The sequence below is a fragment of the Heterodontus francisci genome, chromosome 10 (assembly GCF_036365525.1).
Source record: "Heterodontus francisci isolate sHetFra1 chromosome 10, sHetFra1.hap1, whole genome shotgun sequence".
Classification (NCBI taxonomy): Eukaryota; Metazoa; Chordata; class Chondrichthyes; order Heterodontiformes; family Heterodontidae; genus Heterodontus; species Heterodontus francisci.
In genome coordinates this window covers 52895591-52920412 of record NC_090380.1, presented here as the reverse complement: position 1 = coordinate 52920412, position 24822 = coordinate 52895591, and the positions used below count along the sequence as shown (strand labels likewise).

The following is a 24822-nucleotide window of genomic DNA, read 5'->3' as shown; positions in this document are numbered from 1 at the left end:
ACACTGGTTCCGATGACAGTGAATGTAGTGATTCTATTTACCAATGGTTTGTAACATCTTTGGGTTCAATGATTCAGTTCACTTTCACCCAGGATTACCTGAGATGGTGTGCTTCTGTGATTTCTTTGAATCATTTATTCTCCTCCTCCTCCTACCTCTCCCTTTTTTCAATCCTGATGCACCAGAGGCTTAAATCTATCCTTTTTCTTTTGAGATCCATGGGCTATCATTGAATTCCAGGCAGACATAAATAATGAAGCAACAGAGTTGACTCCATAATATTCCCACTTTCAGGTTGAATGCCACATAGGAGGGAATTGTCATCAAACAGCATTTCCCTAGCTTGAATAATACTGTATGAGACCGAGAAAAGTAATCTAGAAACCAAACATAGTGGAGTTAGTGGCCATTTTAGACCTACCCCTGCTTGAGCTTCAAATGTGTACAGCACTCAATATTATCAGTATATATTTATACACAAACTAATTCTGCCTCTACCTATGTACAGTGGCAATGGAATTGGTCACACCAATATTCAGTTAAGCTTTCAAGTCAAGGTTATTTAATGGGAGCCCTTTGCTAATGTAGCTGAACAACAAAACCCAAAGGACAGTATTGGAAAACAGTGAAAAGGACAGGAGCAAATCAGCCAGAGATGAAGAGACAAAAAGATGAGAAAGGAGGGGAGAAAAAAATCGGAGAAAATTTGATTCATACTTTGGATTGAGAACAGTTCTTCGGTTTAGGAGACCATGCAGACTTTTTGGCTTTAATTCCCAGGTCCAAGACTGATGCAGAATAAATCTGTTGGCTGACTTCCTGCTTTGAGTGCAGTACTGTAAAGTAGAGTAGGTACATTTTTTTAGCCTTGTCTGGTAGTTTTAAAATTTGTGACCATCACTGTTAAAGTTTATAATTACCTGACAGTACATAAATTCGAAGAGTTATCCTGGACTGTGGTTCTTCGATTTTGATCTGATACCCCTTGGTCATATTACTAATGTAAATATGTGCCCAATACCTATGTAGTTTCAGTGTTCAGCACAAAGTCACGAAAGTGATGAAATTTAAGTAGCAAATTAAAAATCTGATGGGGTGGGGAATGGGAGAGAATTGGTAATAGACTTCAAAGACTGGGAACATCTGGGAAATCATCTCATTGACCTTGAGTGTTGTTCTGGATATTAGTGTATCTGAGTAATTGAGGGCAGGACTAAAGGAAAATGATCCAGGCAGAGAAGTGGGAAATGCTCAGTTCGGCTCTTGCACTGTGTTTTTCATTTGGTGGCCACTAGGTGGTGGTAGAACAAAGCTTAGGGAATGCAATTTTAAAGGCAGTTTGATAATGACACATGCTCCCTAAAAAAAAAGCCAGTGTTTATAATTAGATGAAAATATTGATGTGAACTAATTTAAGATGCATCTCTTTCTGTACCACACAACCTACAAATATAGCACTGCTAATACTGATTTAGAAACCACTTTGGAACTGTTTTGTAATTATGAAGGAGTAGGGGATAAATTAAACTCTGGGAAGTGTGAATGTCACATTGTGCAATTTGAAGGTGTAGTCATTCAGAAAATTAGTACAGCTGTATCTACCCTGGTTCTTTGACATGGGAGAACCAGAGAGTGGTTCCATGGTTCATGCCTAGGTTCTTAACTAGTACAGGTTCACTGCTCACCATGGTACTGTTGAGTTTTTTTTAAAAGAAAAAGCTGGATTTAGTGTTCAGTGGCTCAGCAATATCACTCGCCTCTAATCTTTGAAGGCTGCTCACAAAGATCTAGCAATCTCTGTTGATGGATTTCCCCCTCTTTCCCCCTTTTCCCTCTTTAACCACTTTCTCAACCTGCCCTGCAACCTTCAATGATTTGTGCACATAAAGCCCCAGGTCCTTCAGTTTCTGTACCCCCTTTAGAATTTCACCCTTTAGTTTATATTGCCTCTCCTCATTCTTCATACCAAAATGTATCACTTCCCCCCCACCCCCCCCCCTTTCCAATGTTAGTTTGAATCTGGTGCCAAGTCAAGGGCATCTCCAGACATCCAGCAATAGTGATGTCATCAAGCAGGGTAAGCAACCAATCACATTGAAGTAAAATGCACTGATAATCCTTCACTTTTTAATATTTTGCAGGGACTGAAGTAAATGAGATATACATATGGGATTAAGATGAGAGCTGAAATATCATTAAACTTAAAAAAAATTTTTTATCATAATCGAGAGATTTGTCATTCCACAAATATAAAATCAGTTTTTTAGGGCCAGAGGTTTTTCAGCAGTAATTATGAATTTCGTATACTGTTAGTAACCCAATTATGCATTATTCAATAAGGTGTAACTTTTTCAAGGGCTTTTGCAGCGAGACTAATTGCTTAAAGGGCAAGTTTTCGTTGGTTCAGGGATTTCTAATTGATTGAGGATTGATGAGTGTAATGCAGTTATTGTGCACATGGATTTCCAAAAGGTGTTTGATAAAGTGCCATATAACAGGCTTGCCAGCAAATTTGAAGCTCATGGAATAAAAAGGACAGTGGCAGCATGGATATGAAGTTGGCTGAGTGACGGGAAACAGTAGTGGTGAACAGTTTTTCGGACTGGAGGAAGGTATACGGTTGGGTTCTCCTTGGATCGGTACTAGGACCCCTGCTTTTCTTGATGTATATTAATGACATTAACTTGGGTGTACAGGGCTCAATTTCAAAATTTGCAGATGATGCAAAACTTGGAAGTATTGTGAACTGAGGAGGAGAGTGATAGACTTCGAGAGGACATAGGCTGATGGAATGGACGGATGTGTGGCAGATGAAATTTAATGCAGAGAAATGAGAGGTGATCCATTTTGGTAAGAAGAATGAGGAGAGACGATATAAACTAAAGGGTACAATTCTAAAGGGGGTGCAGGAACAGAAGGACCTGGGAGTATATGTGCACAAATCATTGAAGGTGACAGGGCTGTTTGAGAAAGTGGTTCAAGAGGCATATGGGATCCTGGGTTTTATAAATAGATAAGAGTACAGAAGCAAGGAAGTTATGCTGAAACTTTATTAAATTGATTCCGCCTCAACTGGAGTATTGTGTCCAATTCTGGGCGCCACACTTTAGGAAGGAAGAATGTTTCCAGGATAGTTGCACGGATAGATTGAAGAAGCTGGGACTGTTCTTCTCAGGGAAGAGATAGTAGAAAGGAGAATTGTTAGCGGTCATGATGAGGGGTTTATACAGAGTTTATTTTTATTCGTTCATAGGATGTGGGCGTCACTGGCTAGGCCAGCATTTATTGCCCATCCCTAATTGCCCTTGAGAAGGTGGTGGTGAGCTGCCTTCTTGAACTGCTGCAGTCCATGTGGGATAGGTACACCCACAGTGTTGTTAGGAAGGGAGTTCCAGGATTTTGACCCAGTAGATAGAGAGAAACTGTTCCCATTGGCGGAAGGGTTGAGAGCCAGAGGACATTGATTTAAGGTGAATGGCACAAGAACCAAAGGTGATGTGAGGGAAAATCTCTTTACGCAGCGTGTGGTTAGGATCAGGAATGCACTGTCTGAGTGTGGTGGAGGCTGATTCAGTAGTCACTTTCAAAAGGGAATTGGATAAGGATCTAAAGAGAGAGAATTTGCAGGGCTATGGGGGAAGGGCTGCGAGTGGGACTAGCTGATTTGCTCTTGCAGAGAGCTGACACGGCCACGATGGGTGCAATGGCTTCCTTCTATAGTACAACAATTCTATGATTGCCATCTTCAGGGATTTCAACAGTGCACCCTGTGGGGAAGCTTAGATTCACTAACAACAGCTTCTGGATTTCCAAGTTTAACTGTGCATCTGCAGACTCCAGAAGTTGCTGTCAGTTTCAGAAGCGTAATGATGCCATCTCTACAGTTCCTGCCACCATTACTGCCACAAAATCCAGATAAACAACTTCTGTGTCTGAGTATTGTGTTTTGTCCTCTATTATTTTACCAGTTTGCCTGGATCATGCGTTGGCTATAGCAGACCCTATTTCCAGGACTTTTCAATTACCATACTGAACTATATGCAACGGAACAAAAAGTTTTCCAATTTTGAGACCTAGCGGGTGAATTTCCGTGGGCTTTTCCCACTCATCCGCTGTAACCTTGGCAGAAGAGGCACAGAAACCCAGGAAAATGGCATAAACTGCATTTGCATCATTTTTCCAGGCTTTCCACAGCACCTTCACCAAACTGGGAAAATCCTCCCCACCTCTAGTTTCAGGCAGATAGTTAGATGCGGCTTAAACCTCCCATTATGGTGCTTTAACCGCACGAGAGCAACTTTTATCGTTTCACGCAACGACTATCCAATGTTGCGTCTGGTGTGAATATCAAACTAAGAAGCAGATGTGCTTTATGGACTCATCCCCACTAACAACTAGACAACCACAAGCAGACAACAGATTTTAGTTTTTTTCTGGTGCCATTGAGTGTTTTGCCTAATTGGAGGTCTATGGCACTGACTCAAGAATAACCTTTGTGTAAACTTTCCCTTCCGTGTGGAGAAGCAACTGAATCCTTTTGATACCTCTCTGTGGTGGCTAAACTTAGACTGGCAACTTCAGTGGCAGAGAAAATCAAGTCCTTGTTGCCCACTAACATGACCGTTGCATATGACACTGTGTATCCATTCAGGCATGTGGCGGCAGTTATTTAAAAAAAACCACATTTGAGAGATTAGTACAAGAGTAATGTATTGCAGATGCTCGAAATCTGCAATAAAAACAGAAAATGCTGGGAAATACTCAGTAGGTTTGGCAGCATCTGTTGAGGGAGAAATGGAGAAACATTTGAGAGATCCCCTTTTTAAACCTGAAGGCTTCAGCACTGTGTACCTCCTTGTGTGTTTTAAGTTGTGAATTTTGATTTGTAGATGACCCCTATGCAGTGGAGTTCGATGAGGGAGACTTTGATGAACCCATGGAAACTGAATCTCTCTCCACCGTGAAAATGGGAACTGAACCTGAAAAAAACATCACAAGAGAAGAACCAGAGGAGGAAGACAAACCATTCATGTAAGATGATTGAGCAAAATAACATTTTTGGGAATTACTATAATACATGGGGTTTGTTTTGGTGAAAGGATGAAATGAGCAGCAAATGGGTGCTATGCTAATAAGACATGTCTGTTTGAAAGTCTCTGTTCAGAGTACGATTTTTCCTGGAGGCACGAAAATAGACCCCTGCAGGTTTAGCATTCAGCCGCTGATTAGAAGGTATTTTTGTTTATCAACTTTCCCTCTAAATTGCGTGGGCAAGTGAGCATGCAGCAAACTGAAACTTACCGTGCAGGGAACAAACTGGCTGCTCACAACCAAAGTTCCCTTTTAAATGTGTTCACACATGGCCACACAGCAATTTCCAAGGCACCTGCAGAAAACATTCCACGGACAGCAAAGAGAAATTAGAGGGAACATTGATCAGTGTATGTAGGCTCCATGCACCCACTTCCACTGAAGGTGTGGAGTACCTGGCTGACACACAGCAGCAGGTTTCAGGATGGCTCAGACTGAGGTAGAGGACATGGCATTGGAGGTCCGCATGGAGGAGATCCAGAGCAGGAGGGATGTCTTGCACCCACAGGGGAGTAGGAGTCTACTTTGCCCTCCTGTACTCCTCTTCAGCAGCTGGTGCTGCTCTCCTCGACCTCTTGTATTCCTCCCATTCCTTCTGCAGACCATGGAGGATCCCTAGCAAGATACCAAACACTCCCTTTCTCCTGGGAGATTCCTGTAAGGTGTGCAATCAGTTAGAGTAGCACAGCACGTCCTCTTTTTAGGTGAAGTTTTCGGAAAATTTCCAGAATATATGTTGTTGGAGTCTTGACAAAATCTCTTGATGTGTTTCAGAAGTCCTCTTCAAGCCTCGAGCAGCAAGTGAACAGTTAAAAAGCGAGTAAGCTGTTAAATAGTGCTCAAAATCCTCTGCAACCACTTGTTTACTCCTGTCCCACGGGTCAGTTCGGAGAAGTCAGTAAATGAAGTGTTATGAACCAAGATGCCGTGCAGCCTCACTAAAGAGCGCCAGCAGGCAATTTAATCAGCCCCTTAACATCCTCCAGGCAGCCGTTCCTAGCACATGCTTCAACTCCTTCATCAAGATGATTTTTTGCATTAAAAGCCTGCCACCTGGGAGGCTCTTTAGTGCCTAAGGGAGCCATTGAAAATTGCCCCTGTTAACTCTCAGAATTTGGGCTCCATTGGCCAAATGGCCTCATTCTGTGCCATAATGCCTCTATAACTAAATAAATGGGATATGAATCTGGTAATGGGGTTGGAGATGGTCTTTGGTAATTTTTGCGTAATGGGCCTCTTGCAAAGTAAAGCTGAAACGGCACCTATTATATTGACCTGCCAGTTTACCTATTAACCACAGATTCAATCCATTGTTGGGCTGGGCTGTACTTCCAAAAGGATAGCACACTTACTGGTTGGCATTATACAGACCATAAAATAGATTCAGCAGTAGCTTGGTGTTGATGCCTGCCAAAGAATCCCATTGTTGATTCACCATTAGTCTCAGCTTTTCACACGTTTATTCAAAAGCACAAGTTAAAGGTAATTTTACAGGCAATCACTGAAGTAAAATATCTGGGATACTTTTCAGTCCAAAAATACTTCAGGCTCACTCTGCAACTAATAAGACGTCAAAAGAGGGGATTGCATTTGGTCTGATTTTTACCACCCAGAATGCTGGGCAGTGTGAAGTTCCTTGTCTGGTCAGAAAATTGTACCTGGGGCCTGCCCAGCATTGTACTTTCCGAGGACTTTCAATCTTCTGTGTTCTCTGTCAGTCTCATTTTTGAGTGGTAATTTCAGGACCGCTGAGCAAGAAATTTCCATTTTGATGACAGCTTTTGCAGAATTCCAGGCAGTTTGTGGATGCTGAAACTGAAAGTGATCAATTTTTGTGGTCCTGGATAAGTGGACATTACAAGCTGAAAATCCTTCTCTAGCTTCTGACGTATCGTCTGGTATCGACCCCTCTCCGAATATGGATAAGTCACTAGTCAATGTGTGTCTGGATTGGGTTGAAGGTGATCTATTCGAAGAGGGCTCAGTCTACCAGGTTCACTCATGATTTGTCTTGATCAGTGAGGTGCCCATGGATTGTGGGCCTTGGGTCTGTGGAGCCAGTTCTGAATAATGTGGTTGACATTCTGGTTATTTTAGCATCCAGTCTGTAATTTTGAGACGAGATGTTAAGGGGTACAAAATGAGCTCAAACGTTTGTAGAGAAGCAATTTAAGATTCCTATGCTGATGTTGATAAGTACATTTTCCTCTGTCCTTGCGATAGATCTTAAAAGCATCGTCATATTTTGAATACTTTGGTACATTAATGCATCTGGAGGAAAATTTCATACTGATATTGGTCCCACTTTTTGTCCGAAGGAACGTTGACCACTTAATTTTGTACACAGTTGCTGCTTCATGAATTGAGATGCAAAAATAACTATTATTCATAGGAACAGGAGTGTGCCCTTCGGCCCTTGAGCTTGTTCCACCATTCAATTAGATCATGGCAGATCTGTACTCAAATCCATTAACTCACCTTTGCTCTATATCACTTGATATCCTTAAGTAATAAAATTCTATTAATCTCAGTCTTGGAAATTTCAGTTCACCCAGCATTCACAGCCTTTTGGGGTAGAGTGTTCCAGATTTCTGTGAAAAAATGTTTCCTAACTTTGCTGTTAAATGGCCTTGGTCTAATTTTCATATTATGCCCTCTTGTTCCAAATTCCCCCAACAGAAGTAATTTCTCTGGATCTGCCCTATTTGATCCTTTTATCATTTTAAAGAACTCATTTAGATGACCTCTCAACCATCTAAACTCAAGGGAATATAAGCCAAGTTTATGCAACCTGTCTGTATAATTTAACCTTCTATGCCCTGGTTATCTTTCTACTGAATGTTTGCTGTACCCCTCCAAGGCAGTGTGCCTTTGCTGAGGTTCTGCAATCAAAACTGAATGCAGTTATCTAGATGGGGTCTGACCCAAGGCTCTCTTTAATTTACAGCATTGCTCCCTTTCTGGTTGTATTTCAATTGTCTTTGGGCTATCATTCCATCAGCTTTTTTTAATTACATACTGTACCTATGCACTAGCTTTTAATGATTGTGTACATGGGCACCTAAATCCCTTTGCTTCTCCACTTGTAGTCTCACCCTATTAAGAAAATATTGATTTATCTTTTTAGGATCCAAAGTGGATGAGCTCACACTTTTCCACATTAAATCCCAAATGTCATAGTTTTGCCCACTCGCTTAGTCTGTCTGTGTGCCCCATTGTAACTTCCTGTTCCAATCTGTACAACTTACTGTGCCTTCTTACTTAGTGCCATCTACAAACTTAGATATATAATTCCCTGTTCCTTCATCCAGTCAATAATTTATACAGTGAAAAGCTGAGACCCCAGTTCAAATCCCACCAGTCAGACAATATTTCCTTTACCCACTCTTGGGTTACTGGTGGGGAGGAAGGAAACAATGTTACAAGGTTACCTCATTCATGTGCTTTCATTTTTGCTAATCTCTTGTGTGTAACTTTATCGAAGTGCCTTCTGGAAGTCCGCATAGGCGCCTCCCTTTCCACCATGCTAGTCCACATGAAGTCTCCCAAGTGATGCATTGACAGTCCCCAATCAAGCTGCATTTAGTTCTTGAAGAGATTATGCATGTTTTAAAAGTTCTGTTCTCTTGTTTAGAAATTCTACTGTCACTGAATCATCTTGCTGGGATCGTATGGACCAAGATGAATGTGATTCTGTGGTGGTTGAGGTGCAGGTCGACGCAGGTCGTTTGCCATTAGTAACTGGTTCGGAAGGAGAGCAGGTATTCAGATTCTACTGGGTGGATGCTTATGAGGACCAATATCATCAGCCAGGTAATGGCAATATTCCACAAAGATTTTAATTAAAAACTTTAAAATACTGAATAATGTTGCTCTAAATTTATACTAACAGCAATGGTTAGTTACCTACTAGTTTTACTGACATTGTTGTGTTGCATTTAAATAATTGTCGTGCCAAATTTTGAACTTTTCTGCGGTATCTTCCTCTGCTTCAAACATTTATTTCGTCTTAAATGCTTCTTGTGGCAAAACAAGTCTGTAAAAAGTAGTTCTGACCCATTTCTTCACTCCCAAGCATAGTTATAAGTTGATGATCCCCTTATCCCTAACTCCTCAACCAGAGGGAATAGTCTTTGTCTAGTCACCCTACCAAAACTCTTCCTAATTTGACACACCCCTAATAATTCCCATTATAGTGTTCTCTGTTGCAGTAGAAGTACAAAGAGCATCGCACGTCTTTGCTCATAGCAATAGATTTACATTCCTGTCATCATCCTTGCGAACCTCGGCTGTACTCTCTCTCTGGAGTGATTGCCCAAAACTACCCATAACTATGGTCCAACCATTATCTTGTGCAATTTTTTCATTGTATGTTGCGCTCACATTTTCAGTGAATTACATCTTTAAATCCTTAGGTTGTCTCCGTTGCTCCATGTCCTTTAGTTTCTTTCCATATCATCAGCCAGGTATTGGCAATATTCCACAAAGATTTTAATTAAAAACTTTAAAATACTGAATAATGTTGCTCTAAATTTATACTCCCATCGCTTGCTTGTCCTTCTTCAAAAATATATTACAATTTGATTAATGCAGCTGAAAACAGGTATATCTCAAAAAAAATAAGCACCATAATTAGAATGGCTAGTCCACTACCTGTGAGTAACCCAATTTTAAATAACTGAAACAGATTTTTAAAAAATCTGTACCGAACCATTTACTAGTTGTATTGGTATACGGTAGTCAGTTTCTTAGTAAATTAAAAATTCTAAAGCTTTTATAACGGGTTTATCAATGTCCTTGTGCTTTTTTCTTTTTAAAAAAAGCTTAATTTTTAGAGCCTCCTCGCAGGCCTGCAAATGAGCACAATTAGCAGAAACTTGCAGTGGTGAATAATTTGTTTTGGGGCTATGGCCAATTTTATAGGCGCACTATCTTCTCGCGTAATGTTTTTTTAAATTGATGCCAAAGATTGCAGAAATCTGTATTTCCCTGAGCATAATTTGTACTTAAAATTCTAAGTGGAAATTCCAGGCCTACAAGCTTTTAACAAATTCCTGCTGGCTGTCCAAAACCTCACTAAATTGATCTCACATTGTGAATTTGTCTACATCTGATGCTGGTCTATAGTTGCCTGATTTAGTCACCTTTTCTTTCTTCGATTGAAGTGTTAAATTGGCTCAATTTGTTTAACCGAGGAAAAGACTGTCGTTTAAACCTTTGCTCAGTTACTTCTTCTAATATCCTAGAGTGCATGCCACTTGGGCCTGGTAACTTATCCACTTTAAGTTCTGCTAATATTTGCAAACAAATTCCTTTTCTAGTTACCTCCTAACAGTTGTTCTACCCGCTCTTCGAGTATACCTATATTCTCATTTCATCATTACTTGTAAACATCGCTGTAAAATATGTAATATCTCCACTATGCCTTCATCCTCCACAACTAGACTTCCTGTTTCAACTGAGTGGTCATACTCTTTAATTATTTTACTTTTGCCAAACCCTTTACTACTTTTATATTGTGTACTGGCCTTCCTCAAATCCTATTTAATTCTTTTAATTTCCCTTTTAATCTCTCCTTTTTCTATATCGCTGACGGTTTTCTTTAGTATTGTTAGCCTTGGTTTATTTTAGAGCTTTCTTAATTTGGTTAGTTTTAATCTTTGCATCCCTTTTTCCCTTTATAGGGATACATCTGTTTTGCATTCTATCCATCTCCTGTTTGTAGATTTTTCGCTACTGATCAATTGTCCTGTTGGCTGACTTTTCTGTCCAATTATTTTAGTATGATCCCTTCTTATCTTACTGAACTTTGTCTTTTTTTTCAGTCCAGCAGACTTTGACTTTTCATTATCCTTTCCTGTTCTTTCATTAAACAGTCTTGCTGATTCCTCCTCCTCTCACCTTAGTCATTTGCCCCACTTAAGTCGAGCAATGTTTCATCACTTCTTGGGTTAGAAACATACTAATGTAAGAAGTCCTGGTGCATTCCAAAAATAATTTCCCCATTTTGACCCACATCATTGCATTTATTTCAGTCTATTTTTGAAACTTAAAATCACTCTGCATGATTGCCATCTTGTTCTTGCTTAACACTTGGATCATCCCCTGTAGCTTTGATGGCCTTTAATATACCATTTCCTTTCCTAACCCTACCCATAAGGGTTCTGTCTCAATGTAAATCTATAGCATGTCCTCATATACTAGTGCTGTGATAGAATCCTCAGTAACGTTACAGCTGCACTCATTTCCCACTCTATCCCTTCTGAGTATTTTCTAACCAGGAATGTTTAGTTCCCTGTCCTGTCCTGTCCTAGTTTAATAATGCTGTTATATATGTCCACAGGGGACGCACAGTTGATTTCTCTCCTTTCTTCTTCTCTCCTTCGCACCCTGTCCCCCCCACCCCCCCAACCGTACTCCCTGCAGCCTTTAGCTAATGGTTTTCTGATACATAATGTGGCATTGAACTGCTGGCTTGCCTGAGATTATCTAAGAGCACAGTCTAAAGATTGACCTGGATGATCATCAACTGTATTTTAAGTAGAAACCTACATGTTATTAAAATGTGCTCCCTAATAATTGAAAAAGCAGAACAGCACTGCTTGGAGCTCAATGAGATCTTGCTTATGCCCTTGTAATGTTGCACGGATCTGATGAAATGACTGTGCTACTGCATGTTGCTTTATACTGGAAGGACAAGAACTAACCATTTTGAGTTTTTCTCAGGAGTCGTTTATCTCTTTGGCAAAGTGTGGATTGAATCAGCAAAGACACATGTCAGCTGCTGTGTGGCTGTGAGAAATATTGAGCGCACAATATACCTGTTGCCACGGGAAACGGTACGCAATGGCCTTGATCTTGCCATAAAGTTGTTTGTAATGGAACATATTAAATTTTATAAACTAGTCAATTTAAGGTTCACAATATGTACTGTCTGTTATTTTTACTGTAGTGATGGTGTGGTGGTTATGCCTTCAGCAATCACACTTCAACCGTTTGGAATAGAGCTCCTTTTTAAAATGTATTTAAATTTTAACCATTTTCTTACTTGAAATGTACATTCTGGTTGCCTTTTTAAAGATCTATTTTTCAAATTTTGTGATGTCTCCTCTGGATCTTTTAAAATGTCTCCTCAAGAAATGGATTCATTTCTATATGATTTCTTCTGAGTTGGAAAATTGTGGGTTCAAGCCCCACTACAGACTAGAGCACATAATATATGCTGACCCATTTACAACTCTCAAGGAGTGTTGCATGCCGGTGTCATCTTTTGGGCGAAACTTTATACTGAGGTTTTGTCCGCCTGCTCAAGTAGCCACAAAAAAATCCTATGGCACTAACGGAAGGAAAGTAGGGACAAAACGTTCCCCTTGTCAAAAAGATTATCTGTTTGTTCATCTGTTTGCAAATTGGCTGCCGTGTCTGCACCTCAGAAATATTCCATTGCTTGAGATTTCTTGAGGGCATAATTAGGTGCTGTGTGAATCCCAGTTTGTTTGCTGCTTTGTTCTTTCAGTATTGCATGCTAAATTGAGATTGTAAAACTTTAGAGATGTAGTGACTGTTTAAACTTTAATGTTTTTATTAAGATATTTTGAAAATGATAAAAATTGATTTTTTCATTATCAATGCTTTTCAGCGCATAAATCTTAAAACTGGCAAGGATACAGAGACACCTGTAGCAATGTTGGATGTTTATCAGGAATTCAGCGAGGCGATTTCTGAAAAATACAAAATAATGAAGTTCAAATCGAAGGTTGGTTAAATGAAGTGTTTTGCACAATTCAAACAGTCTTTGGTTTTACATGACTTCACTGACTTGGTTATGTTTTAATTTTTCAGAAAGTGGAGAGAAAGTATGCTTTTGAAATTCCAGATGTCCCTGAAAATTGTCAATACCTAGAAGTCAAATATGCAGTAAGTATAGTAAAATGCCTAAACCAGTTGTACGAATGAATTCTAATTTGTGTTTTGAGCATGAGTGTGTCGTTTGTCTTCAGGTGAAATAAATTGATTATTCTTGATTTTATATTGATAGCACTTCTGTTGCAGCAAAGGTTATTGCCTGCCACGTAATACTGCATAGTCTGGTGTACATGCAAGCTATGAAGGAGTATAATTAATCTTCATGGGTCACTACCCTCTAAATTTTTATTTTGAATTGATTAAGGAGAAGCTAGATGAGGGAGAAAATAATCAAGGGTATGTTGATCGGGTTAGATTAAGTAAATAGAGTGAGTGATGGCCTGTGTGGACATGAGCACTAGCATAGACTGGTTGGGCTGAATGGCCTGTTTCTGTGCTATACAAAATTTGTAATGAATAAATATCAGTCATTCTGTTTAGCTGAAGGTTTTCAGCATTTTATCAGCAAGCCTGAAAATGTCTTTGAACGCTTGTTTGCCCAATGTCAATAAACTTGTACATTGAATATCCCAATGTTATGTTGCTGTTTTCAAAAGTGAAATGTTTGTAATTGCTGCTATTTTTTGATGCAGGCTGACCTGCCTCCACTTCCTTCTGACTTGAAAGGGGAAACCTTTTCGCATGTGTTTGGTACCAATACATCAAGTCTAGAACTTCTGCTGCTGAACAGGAAGATCAAGGGACCAAGCTGGCTGGAACTCAAGGCTCCTCGTAAGAATTCTGATTTTTATTTATCTAGATAAAAGAAAGAGCTTGCATTTATACAGCACCTTTTGTGACTTTTATATGTCCCAAAATGCTTCACAATCAATATCATGATTGAGGTATAGTGTTATGGCCACGTGGTGAGGAGCGTAGGTGATTCCCACTGTTCAACTCCCAATTGACTGCAGCAAGTGTTTTTGTTACCAGGGTTTTAACCCCTCTGTTTTGTCAAATAAACAGGCAATTACAACTTTTCTTGTAGGTTTAAAACAGAAGGCTATTTATTGAGCAAATATTCAATCCTGAAATGGTCACAACCGCACCTATGCATGCATTCGCTCGCATGCACACACAAACCACAGAGATAGAGAGGAAAAGAGGTAAGTGGTTTGAAGTGAAGTAGGTTTTTGGGGTGCATGGTAACCTGTTGAATCATCTTGGAGGTCAATTTCTCTTTAAAGTTGCAGGCCTGGATTGTTCGTAGATTTCTCTTGGTTGAAATTTCAATCTGGAGACATGGGATCACTTCCATTTCTCTGCTGCACAAGTTGAAGTGGAGAACTCGCAGCAAGGCACCTTTTTTTGACTTGCTGGATTTTCTCCTAGCTGTCAGCTGGACAGGTTTTGGTGATGTTTGACCTGATTCTCTCCTCTCTCTCCAGAGAGTTACTTTTAATTCAAAATGGTCTTGCATCTTACCTCTGTTGGGAGACGAGGATCTTCCTGTGGTGACTGACGGTAGCCCAGAATCTGGCTACTTCACACTTCCTTTGTTTCAGAAGAACCCATTCATTTAAAAATGTCTCTTGATGGGTTCAAGATGGATGTAATTGACACCTCTTGGCTTAGAAGGTATCCTTTTGTCCTTGTCAGGCAGTAGACAGTTTGAATATACAAGGCCAAGTCTCTTGAACAATGGCGGCCATTTTTCCAGCACATTGTCCACTTTTTAAAAGAAAAGTCAATTTTTATAACTCTTCAGGTTGAATTCTTATATTTTCAATCGCTGCACTTCATGTGAGCGTAACAGTAGTCAGTGTTGTAATGTAGGAAATGTGGAACCTAATTTGTGCATGGCAAGCTCTCAAAGTGCAATGAAGTAAATGACCAGGTAATTTGTTTGTGATTTTGGTTGAGGGATGTATTGACCAGATGCCTGCTCTTCTTTGAATAGTACCATAGAATCTTTTTACGTCCACCTGAGGGGGCACTTGGGGATCTTGGTTTAATGTCTCGTTTGAAAGATGAAATTTTTTCACCTTATTTAATCCCTTTCTCTGCTGAAGGCTTGGTGGGTATGGATTGCAGAGGCACCAATAACCTGTCACTACCTTATTCAAGGACCATTCCTCATGTTGTACACCTGAACAGCAAGTCTCTGCAGGTGATTTGACTGCGGGCGGGCATGAAGTGTGAACACAGACAGATTTTTCCTCCTCAGTCCAAGCACATCAATGCCAACATTATTCAGATCAGCTACTTCAGCACATACTGGGAATCAAACGTAGGATCTTGTATTCTGCATTTCCCTAATGCTGCACATGAGGCTATTTGAGGTGCGTGTTGGAACTCAATTATTAAACACCACAGCAATTTTGCTGGTTACATTTCACAGTATCTGAATAAATAAAGATATCAGCAAATGACTGGGTCGACAAGGGTATAGAAGTCCAGGAGCTGCTTGCTTTGGGCTAGGGTAGGGCTCAGCAACCTTTTTTTTAACCTGAACAGTCTTTTTTAAAAAAAAAAAGCATTGCCTAAAATAAAAACTATTGGGAGCCACAAGATGAAAATTTGCCATTTCTAAACCAAATGCATGGCAAATTAGCAAGTATCTCTGGTAGAATGCATAATTTTCATATATAAATTCAATCCATGCATTTTATTATTTATCAATAGAAATAAATGGGAATTAAAATAGACCTAACTCTGAACTATCGCATTTTTTGACTTTTTATTTTACATCTTTTTTGATTTTTGTATCTCCAGTATATGCATGTTCAAGTTTTGGCAATTTGCATGAATTATGTATAAGCATGTTCGAAAAGAAAATGTAAAAATGGTGAACCATATTAATTTAATGGAAAAACAGCATGTTTCCACTTTGAATAAAAAAGTAATAAGAAATTTACATATAAAACTGAATGCTTTTTGTCTGTGTTTTTATAAAAGATCTTGTGATAAATGGAATTTTGCTGTAATTTTGTCAGTAAAGTCATCTTTAAAACAAACTTTAACTTAAGATGTGTAGAATTAAGACAATTTTTTCAGCTGTTGCTTCTCATGATAAAGTTGCTTCCAGTGGCACATTTAGAATAATTTATCATCTCAGCATCATTAGGAACAATAATTGTTGCGACCATAAAATCTGTTCCTTGAACCAAACGCATTATCTGTAACCATGGTGTAACTATACCACTCGAACAGGTATAGTTAGAACACGGTGATGTTTTTCGTCAAAATAATCATTTGAAACTGCAAAGTGCAGCATAATGATTAGCCTTTGATCCTCGCAATAAAAACACGGCTCTTACTTTTCTTGACTCAATTTTTAAAGACTTTTTTCATGGTAATGCAGTCCAACTGGAAAAGATTGGGAGTCGCAGATGAGATATTGAAGAGCCTCGTGTCGCTGTGAAGCTGCAGGTTGCAGACTCCTGAGCTCTGGATTATAAAGAAAGTATAAAGTTGACAGAATTTAAGTTCTTGGTACCAGTTCTCTGCCATTCGTGAACGCTCGGCTGTTCATATGGATCATTACAGGCATCTAGGGAAAGAAAGTTGGTTGCTGTCATTAACATACCCCGTTCCAACACAGTTTAGAAGGATGATCAGTCAAAGAGGGACACCAGCCAAAGGAGGAGATACTGGGTTAAGAGGCATTGAGATGGAGAGTGAAATCAGAGAGGATGAGGAGCTGCTCTGTTCAGAGGCAGAGAGGTGATCGTATCGGTGAGAAACTCGAGGTGGGGCTGGAGTGGTGAATAAAGAATGAGGATTTTAAAGGAGACGTGAGGGGGCTGGAACAAGGTGAGGTGTTCAAAGGAGGAGAAGGTGCCAGAGGAGTTGAGGAAGGGACCAAAGTGTGATTTTGTGATGAGGGCCACCCTGGTACTATAGCAGTTTGGGCAGTGCAGGTGGCGGATAGTGAAGCAGGCGGAGAGGTTTCAATAACGAGCATGACCCGTGAGTCAAGATTGTCAAAGCCGGGAGATTCCTTACTGGTTACAGTTCACAGCAAAGCTGTAGGGAGCAATTATTCAGAATTAGTGTATTGCAGCCAAAGTATTTCTATTTTATTAAAATAGACTCTCTTAAAAGGTGTAGTGAGTTAGAACATAACTATTTGCATCTTTATGAAGCAGAGAACACATTGACATATAAACAGAAAAAGATAAAGTAAAAGCAAAATACTGCAGATGCTGGAAATCTGAAATAAAAACGAAGTGCTGGAAATACTCAGGTCTGGCAGCATCTGTGGCGAGAGAAGCAAAGTTAACGTTTCAGGTCTGTGACTTTTCGTCAGAAATGGCAAAGGTTAGAAAAGAATTGGGTTTTAAGCAAGTGAAGGCGAAAGGGGTGGGAGAGAACAAAGGGGAAGGTGTTTGATAGGGCAGGAGAGATTACATGACGAAGCTGTCTAAAGAACAAAAATACTTGGGTTTTATAGAATCTCTAAGATGCCCCAAAGTGCTTTTTTTTTACATCCCATAAATTACTTTTGAAAAGATGATAAAGCCGACCCCCATCCAGGCAATTACATACCAAGACCATAAAGAAAGAGGAAAAAAACTCAACAGCTGATACTCAGTTCTTCTGAGGCAATGAAACAAATCTTCAGGAGGCCACAGTGGCCAATAACTCCTCATAATCCCAGCTAACTACCAGCTTACTTCCTATATGTGTCAATGTCCTCTTCCCCCAGGAACTTAACACATTCTTTTTTAAGAGACTGATTAAATGCATACCCACTGCACATATTGGTAATCTGTTTGAGAGGGCGATTGATTCGTTGTGAGAAGCAATATTTACTGGCATGAAATCTAGCTGATTCCCTACAAATCTTGTATGCACATGCTGTCATCCTATTATTTCTAACAACCTCAAATAACCCTTCCACCTCGACAGAGCCCAATCCTTTTGTCATTTAAAAAGGCCTTAGTCACCCACCCTCGATGCTTGTACTTCTATTAAGTAAATATCCCTAGCTCTTGGAGCCTTTCCTCATAAATAAGCACTTGAAGGCTATTTGTGTGAGAGGAGATCAAAACCAGATACCATATTTGAAGTGTGGACGTATGAAAGCTTATAACTCTGCTTTAATGGTCCTAGCAATGCAGCCTGAAACTGCTTTCCCTCTAACAGCTGCAGACTGCTTTTTGAATCTTTAAAAGATGGTCATCTTGAATTTCTCCCGTCTCTTTCTTGATCTGTTACCTTTAAGGAGTATACCTGTGTGGTATCAACATTCCTGGAGTTTTCTAACTCTAAACCTAACATTGCACTTGTCCACAGTAAAGAGCAATTGCCACACTGGCTAATTCCCTTAATTTCTCTTGAGGCAAACTGCAGCCTATTGATTTTGTCTGAATTACGAACCCTGTGCACATTTTCCTGCTGTTTATGAATTACTCCATTAATGCTGTTATCTAAATCATTAAAGATGGGGATTAGCAAGGGACCTCATGGAATTCCCCTAGTTATATGAGCAAAGGGATCGCAAGCCTGTATGTCTGTCATACAAGGAGCTGTGTCAGGCGTCATCTTTCTTTACTTTTGAGTGCACCTGCTGAAGAATGTCTTTGCATCTAAATTATCAGCTGGAATCTGAATTATACAAAACTGTTGTGTGTAAAACAAGAAGTTGTGTTGTACCAAATACAATCAAGCAGAGTCAACACAGTTTTATGAAAGGGGACTTGTGTTTGACAAATTTATTCGAGCTCTTTGAGGATGTAACAAGCAGAGTGGATAAAGGGTAACCAGTAGATGTAGTGTATTTGGAGTTCCAAAAGGCATTTGATCAAGTTCCACATAAAAAGTTAATGCACAAGTTAAAACCTCATGGTGTAGGGGGTAATACATTATTATGGATAGAGGATTGGCTTACGAACAGGAAATAGAGTAAGGATAAGTGGGTCATTTTCAGGCTGGCAAACTGTAACTAGAAGAATGCCACAGGGATCAGTGCTGGAGCCTCAACTATTTGCAATCTATATTAATGACTTGGGTAAAGGGACCAAGTGTATTGTAGCCAAATTTGCTGATGAAGATAAGTGGGAAAGCAATTTGTGAGGAGGACCCGGAGTTTGAAAAGGGATATAGATAGGTTAAGTGAGTGGGCAAACATTTGGCAGATGGAGTATAATGTGGGAAAATGTGAGGTTGTCCACTCTGGTAGGAAGAATAGAAAAATATTTAAATAGAGAGAGGCTACAGAATGTTGAGGCACAGACGGATTTGGGTGTCCTTGTACATAAATTACCAACAGTAAGCATGCAGGTACAGCAAGTAATTAGGAAGGCAAATGGAATGTTGCCGTTTATTGCAAGAGGGATGAGTGTAGAAGTAGGGAAGTCTTGCGACAACTGTAAAGGGTGTTGGTGAGACTGCAACTAGAGTCCTTATTTAAGGAGGGATATTCTGGCATTGGAAGCAGTTCTGAGAAGGTTCACTTGGTTATTTCCTGGGATGAAGAAGTTACCTTATGAGGAAAGGTTGAGCAGGTTGGGTCTATGCTCATTGGAGTTTAGAAGAATGAGAGGGGATCTTATTGAAACATATAGATGAGAGGAAATTCTTCTCAGAGGGTGGTTAATCTTTGGAATTCTCTCCCTCAAAGAACAATGGAGGCTGGGTTATTGAATGTATTCAAGGAGGTGTTACAGATTTTTGATTGACAAGGGTTATGGGGCCAGGCAGGAAAGTGGAGTTAAGGCCAAAATCAGATCAGCCATGATCTTATTGAAAGGTGGAGTAGGCTTGAGGGCCCGAATGACCTCCTCCTTCTCCTATTTCTTAAGTTCTTATGTTCTGATTTGTTCTGGTCAGTGCTGCACCTTGTCTGTGATGATGCAACTGCCAGCCAACTTTTTAGCAACATTTGTGGATCATTTCTGTTTTGCTGCTCAATTTCAAGCTGGCAAACATCTTTAATTAAAAAAAAAAGATTAGATGTCATTGCAAGCGATAGTGGGTGATTTTTGTTTCTTTACTCCCATCCCGAGCCTCAGGCATTCAGACTACTTGCAGAGCCCAAACTGTTGTTCTGGCTCAGATGAGTTAATTTCAGTCCTGACTGAAAACCTGGAACCTTCTGATTCTCATGGATTCATTGGAGAGTTAATTTAAAATCTTTCTATGTACTTTCTAAATTCTCTGTATTCTCACAAGAGTGTTGATCCAAGCATAATATTTCTTGGCAAATTATTTATGCATTTGAAAATACAGCTGTAGCATCATATAGCTTATTTAACTTTGTCTTTAGCACTATTATGATACTCTAAATGGTCTCTGATTGCTCTGTCAAGATAATTACATAAATATAGGTTTAGCATTTTGCTGTAGTGTAGTTCTTTTATTGTGCCATCACTGGAAACACGCATATTGCAAGTGGATCTAAATTGATACCAACTAAAATCCTTTTTGTTTGCCATTTATTGTGTTTTTCGAACTGATGTATGTTTTTATAACTCCTAAAGCACCACGCAAATGCATTTGAAAGCTATTAATCTTCCAGTTGAAGAGGCATCTATTCGCATCCTCCTTTGCACGATTAATAGTCTGTGGGTTGGAAAAAGAGAGATTTGCTGCAAGCCTTCTAGAATGGGCAATGCTAGATTGTATTCATCTGTCCTCTATTATTAAGGATGTAATCCAGTCTCTGAGTAAACTGCACAGAATTTACTCTGCATGTGTGTGTCCAAGTGGCATGGCTACTATTGGAGGAATTTCACCATTCTGCTAAGACTGCATCTACACTAGTCCTTTTTTGTTCTTTTTTTTTTGTACTTAATATCAGGCATAGTGTTGCTGAAAGATTTGTTTTTCTTTCCCATCCGACATGTTGCTAAGTAACAGCAATAAGCATTTGTAGCTTGGTGTCAATAATAATTGTAGTGTGTTGGTCCGTTCCATGTTTTGTATCTGACACTAGCACAGACTGATCATCAGAAGGTCTGAAGTGGGAGAGACAAGCAGGGCCCAGTCAATACAAGCTGGCTGCATTTATTGTCCCATCTTTGTTGGTCTGAGAAAGTAGTGGGTTGTCTTGAACCAGTGTAGTCCTGGTGGCCATGGGGTCAGGCCATTTCAGAGAACATTAGGAGTCAACCACAAAGCGCTGTCACACCTACGCAAGCCAAATATCTGAACTATAAAATGAACTTTTTAGAATTAGAACATTACAGCGCAGTACAGGCCCTTCGGCCCTCGATGTTGCGCCGACCATCTGACCTACACTATTCCATTTTCATCCATATGTCTATCCAATGACCACTTAAATGCCCTTAAAGTTGGCGAGTCTACTACTGTTGCAGGCAGGGCGTTCCACGCCCCTACTACTCTCTGCGTAAAGAAACTACCTCTGACATCTGTCCTATATCTTTCACCCCTCAACTTAAAGCTATGTCCCCTCGTGTTTGCCATCATCATCCGAGGAAAAAGACTCTCACTATCCACCCTATCTAACCCTCTGATTATCTTGTATGTCTCTATTAAGTCACCTCTCCTCCTCCTTCTCTCTAACGAAAACAACCCCAAGTCCCTCAGCCTTTCCTCGTAAGACCTTCCTTCCATACCAGGCAACATCCTAGTAAATCTCCTCTGCACCCTTTCCAAAGCTTCCACATCCTTCCTATAATGCGGTGACCAGAACTGCACGCAATACTCAAGGTGCGGCCTCACCAGAGTTTTGTACAGCTGCATCATGACCTCGTGGCTCCGAAACTCGATTCCCCCTACTAATAAAAGCTAACACACCATATGCCTTCTTAACAGCCCTATTAACCTGGGTAGCAACTTTCAGGGATTTATGTACCTGGACACCAAGATCTCTCTGCTCATCTACACTACCAAGAATCTTCCCATTAGCCCAGTACTCTGCATTGCTGTTACTCCTTCCAAAGTGAATCACCTCACACTTCTCCGCATTAAACTCCATTTGCCATCTCTCAGCCCAGCTCTGCAGCCTATCTATGTCCCTCTGTACCCTACAACACCCTTCGACACTATCCACAACTCCACCGACCTTCGTGTCATCCGCAAATTTACTAACCCACCCTTCTACACCCTCATCCAGGTCATTTATAAAAATGACAAATAGCAGTGGCCCCAAAACAGAACCTTGCGGTACACCACTAGTAACTAAACTCCAGGATGAACATTTGCCATCAACCACCACCCTCTGTCTTCTTTCAGCTAGCCAATTTCTGATCCAAAGCTCTAAATCACCTTCAACCCCATACTTCCGTATTTTCTGCAATAGCCTACCGTGGGGAACCTTATCAAACGCCTTACTGAAATCCATATACACCACATCCACGGCTTTACCCTCATCCACCTGTTTGGTCACCTTCTCGAAAAACTCAATAAGGTTTGTGAGGCACGACCTACCTTTCACAAAACCGTGCTGACTGTCGCAAATGAACTTATTCTTTTCAAGATGATTATAAATCCTATCTCTTATAACCTTTTCCAACATTTTACCCACAACCGAAGTAAGGCTCACAGGTCTATAATTACCAGGGCTGTCTCTACTCCCCTTCTTGAACAAGGGGACAACATTTGCTATCCTCCAGTCCTCCGGCACTACTCCTGTCAACAATGACGACATAAAGATCAACAACAACGGCTCTGCAATCTCCTCCCTGGCTTCCCAGAGAATCCTAGGATAAATCCCATCTGGCCCAGGGGACTTATCTATTTTCACTCTTTCCAAAATTGCTAACACCTCCTCCTTGTGAATCTCAATCCCATCTAGCCTAGTAGGCTGTATCTCAGTAATCTCCTCGGCAACATTTTCTTTCTCTACTGTAAATACTGACGAAAAATATTCATTTAACGCTTCCCCTATCTCCTCTGATTCCGCACACAACTTCCCACTACTATCCTTGATTGGCCCTGTTCTAACTCGTATCATTCTTTTATTCCTGATATACCTATAGAAAGCCTTGGGGTTTTCTTTGATCCTATCCGCCAATGACTTCTCGTGTCCTCTCCTTGCTCTTCTTAGCCCTCCCTTTAGATCCTTCCTGGCTAGCTTGTAACTCTCAAGCGCCCTAACTGAGCCTTCACGTCTCATCCTAACATAAGCCGCCCTCTTCCTCTTGACAAGCGCTTCAACTTCTTGAGTAAACCACGGCTCCCTCACTCGACAACTTCCTCCCTGCCTGACAGGTACATACTTATCAAGGACACGCATTAGCTGCTCCTTGAATAAGCTCCACATTTCGTTTGTGCCCATCCCCTGCAGTTTCCTTCCCCATCCTACACATCCTAAATCTTGCCTAATCGCGTCATAATTTCCTTTCCCCCAGCTATAATTCTTGCCCTGCGGTATATACCTGTCCCTGCCCATCGCTAAGGTAAACCTAACCGAATTGTGATCACTATCGCCAAAGTGCTCACCTACATCTAAATCAAACACCTGGCCGGGTTCATTACCCAGTACCAAATCCAATGTGGCATCGCCCCTGGTTGGCCTGTCCACATACTGTGTCAGAAAACCCTCCTGCACACACTGGACAAAAACTGACCCATCTAAAGTACTCGAACTATAGTATTTCCAGTCAATATTTGGAAAGGTAAAGTCCCCCATAACCACTACCCTGTTACTCTCGCTCCTGTCGAGAATCATCTTCGCTATCCTTTCCTCTACATCTCTGGAACTATTCGGAGGTCTATAGAAAACTCCCAACAGGGTGACCTCTCCTCTCCTGTTTCTAACCTCGGCCCATACTACCTCAGTCGACGAGTCCTCAAACGTCCTTTCTGCCGCTGTAATACTTTCCTTGATTAACAATGCCACACCCCCCCCTCTTTTACCCTCTTCTCTGTTCTTACTGAAACATCTAAATCCCGGAACCTGCAACATCCATTCCTGCCCCTGCTCTACCCATGTCTCTGAAATGGCCACAACATCAGGATCCCAGGTACCAACCCATGCTGCAAGCTCACCCACCTTATTCCGGATGCTCCTGGCGTTGAAGTAGACACACTTTAAACCAACTTCTTGCTTGCCAGTGCCCTCTTGCGTCCCTGTAACCTTATCCCCTACCTCACTACTCTCAACAGCCTGTACACTGGAACTACAATTTAGGTTCCCATTCCCCTGCTGATTTAGTTTAAACCCCCCCGAAGAGCACTAACAAATCTCCCCCCCAGGATATTTGTACCCCTCTGGTTCAGGTGAAGACCATCCTGTTTGTAGAGGTCCCACCTACCCCAGAAAGAGCCCCAATTATCCAGGAAACCAAAACCCTCCCTCCTACACCATCCCTGCAGCCACGTGTTCAACTCCTCTCTCTCCCTATTCCTCTCTTCGCTAGCACGTGGCACGGGCAACAACCCAGAGATAACAACTCTGGTTGTTCTCGCTCTAAGCTTCCACCCTAGCTCCCTGAATTTCTGCCTTAAATCCCCATCTCTCTTCCTACCTATGTCGTTGGTGCCTATGTGGACCACGACTTGGGGGTGCTCCCCCTCCCCCTTAAGGATCCCAAAAACACGATCAGAGACATCACGTACCCTGGCACCTGGGATGCAACACACCAACCGTGAGTCTCTCTCGTTCCCACAGAACCTCCTATCTGTTCCCCTAACTATGGAGTCCCCAATGACTAATGCTCTGCTCCTCTTCCCCTTTCCCTTCTGAGCAACAGGGACAGACTCTGTGCCAGAGACCTGCACCCCATTGCTTACCCCTGGTAAGTCGTCCCCCTCAACAGTATCCAAAACGGTATACCTGTTGTTGAGGGAAACGGCCACAGGGGATCCCTGCACTGCCTGCTGGTTCCCTTTCCTTCCCCTGACGGTAACCCATCTACCTACTTCTTTTACCTGAGGTGTGACTGCCTCCCTATAACTCCTGTCAATAATCCC

The 24822-nt window shown here is 40.9% G+C and overlaps 1 protein-coding gene across 1 annotated transcript in view; it reads left to right on the top strand.

Moving 5' to 3' along the window:
* pola1 (polymerase (DNA directed), alpha 1) overlaps nt 1–24822 on the top strand; it is a 314072-nt gene that overhangs the window by 24377 nt on the left and 264873 nt on the right. Inside the window, exons 9-14 of the mRNA XM_068040569.1 lie at nt 4890–5031; nt 8726–8904; nt 11818–11930; nt 12731–12847; nt 12934–13008; nt 13590–13728. Of these exons, the coding sequence (XP_067896670.1) occupies nt 4890–5031; nt 8726–8904; nt 11818–11930; nt 12731–12847; nt 12934–13008; nt 13590–13728 (765 nt within the window). The remainder of the gene's footprint in view (nt 1–4889; nt 5032–8725; nt 8905–11817; nt 11931–12730; nt 12848–12933; nt 13009–13589; nt 13729–24822) is intronic.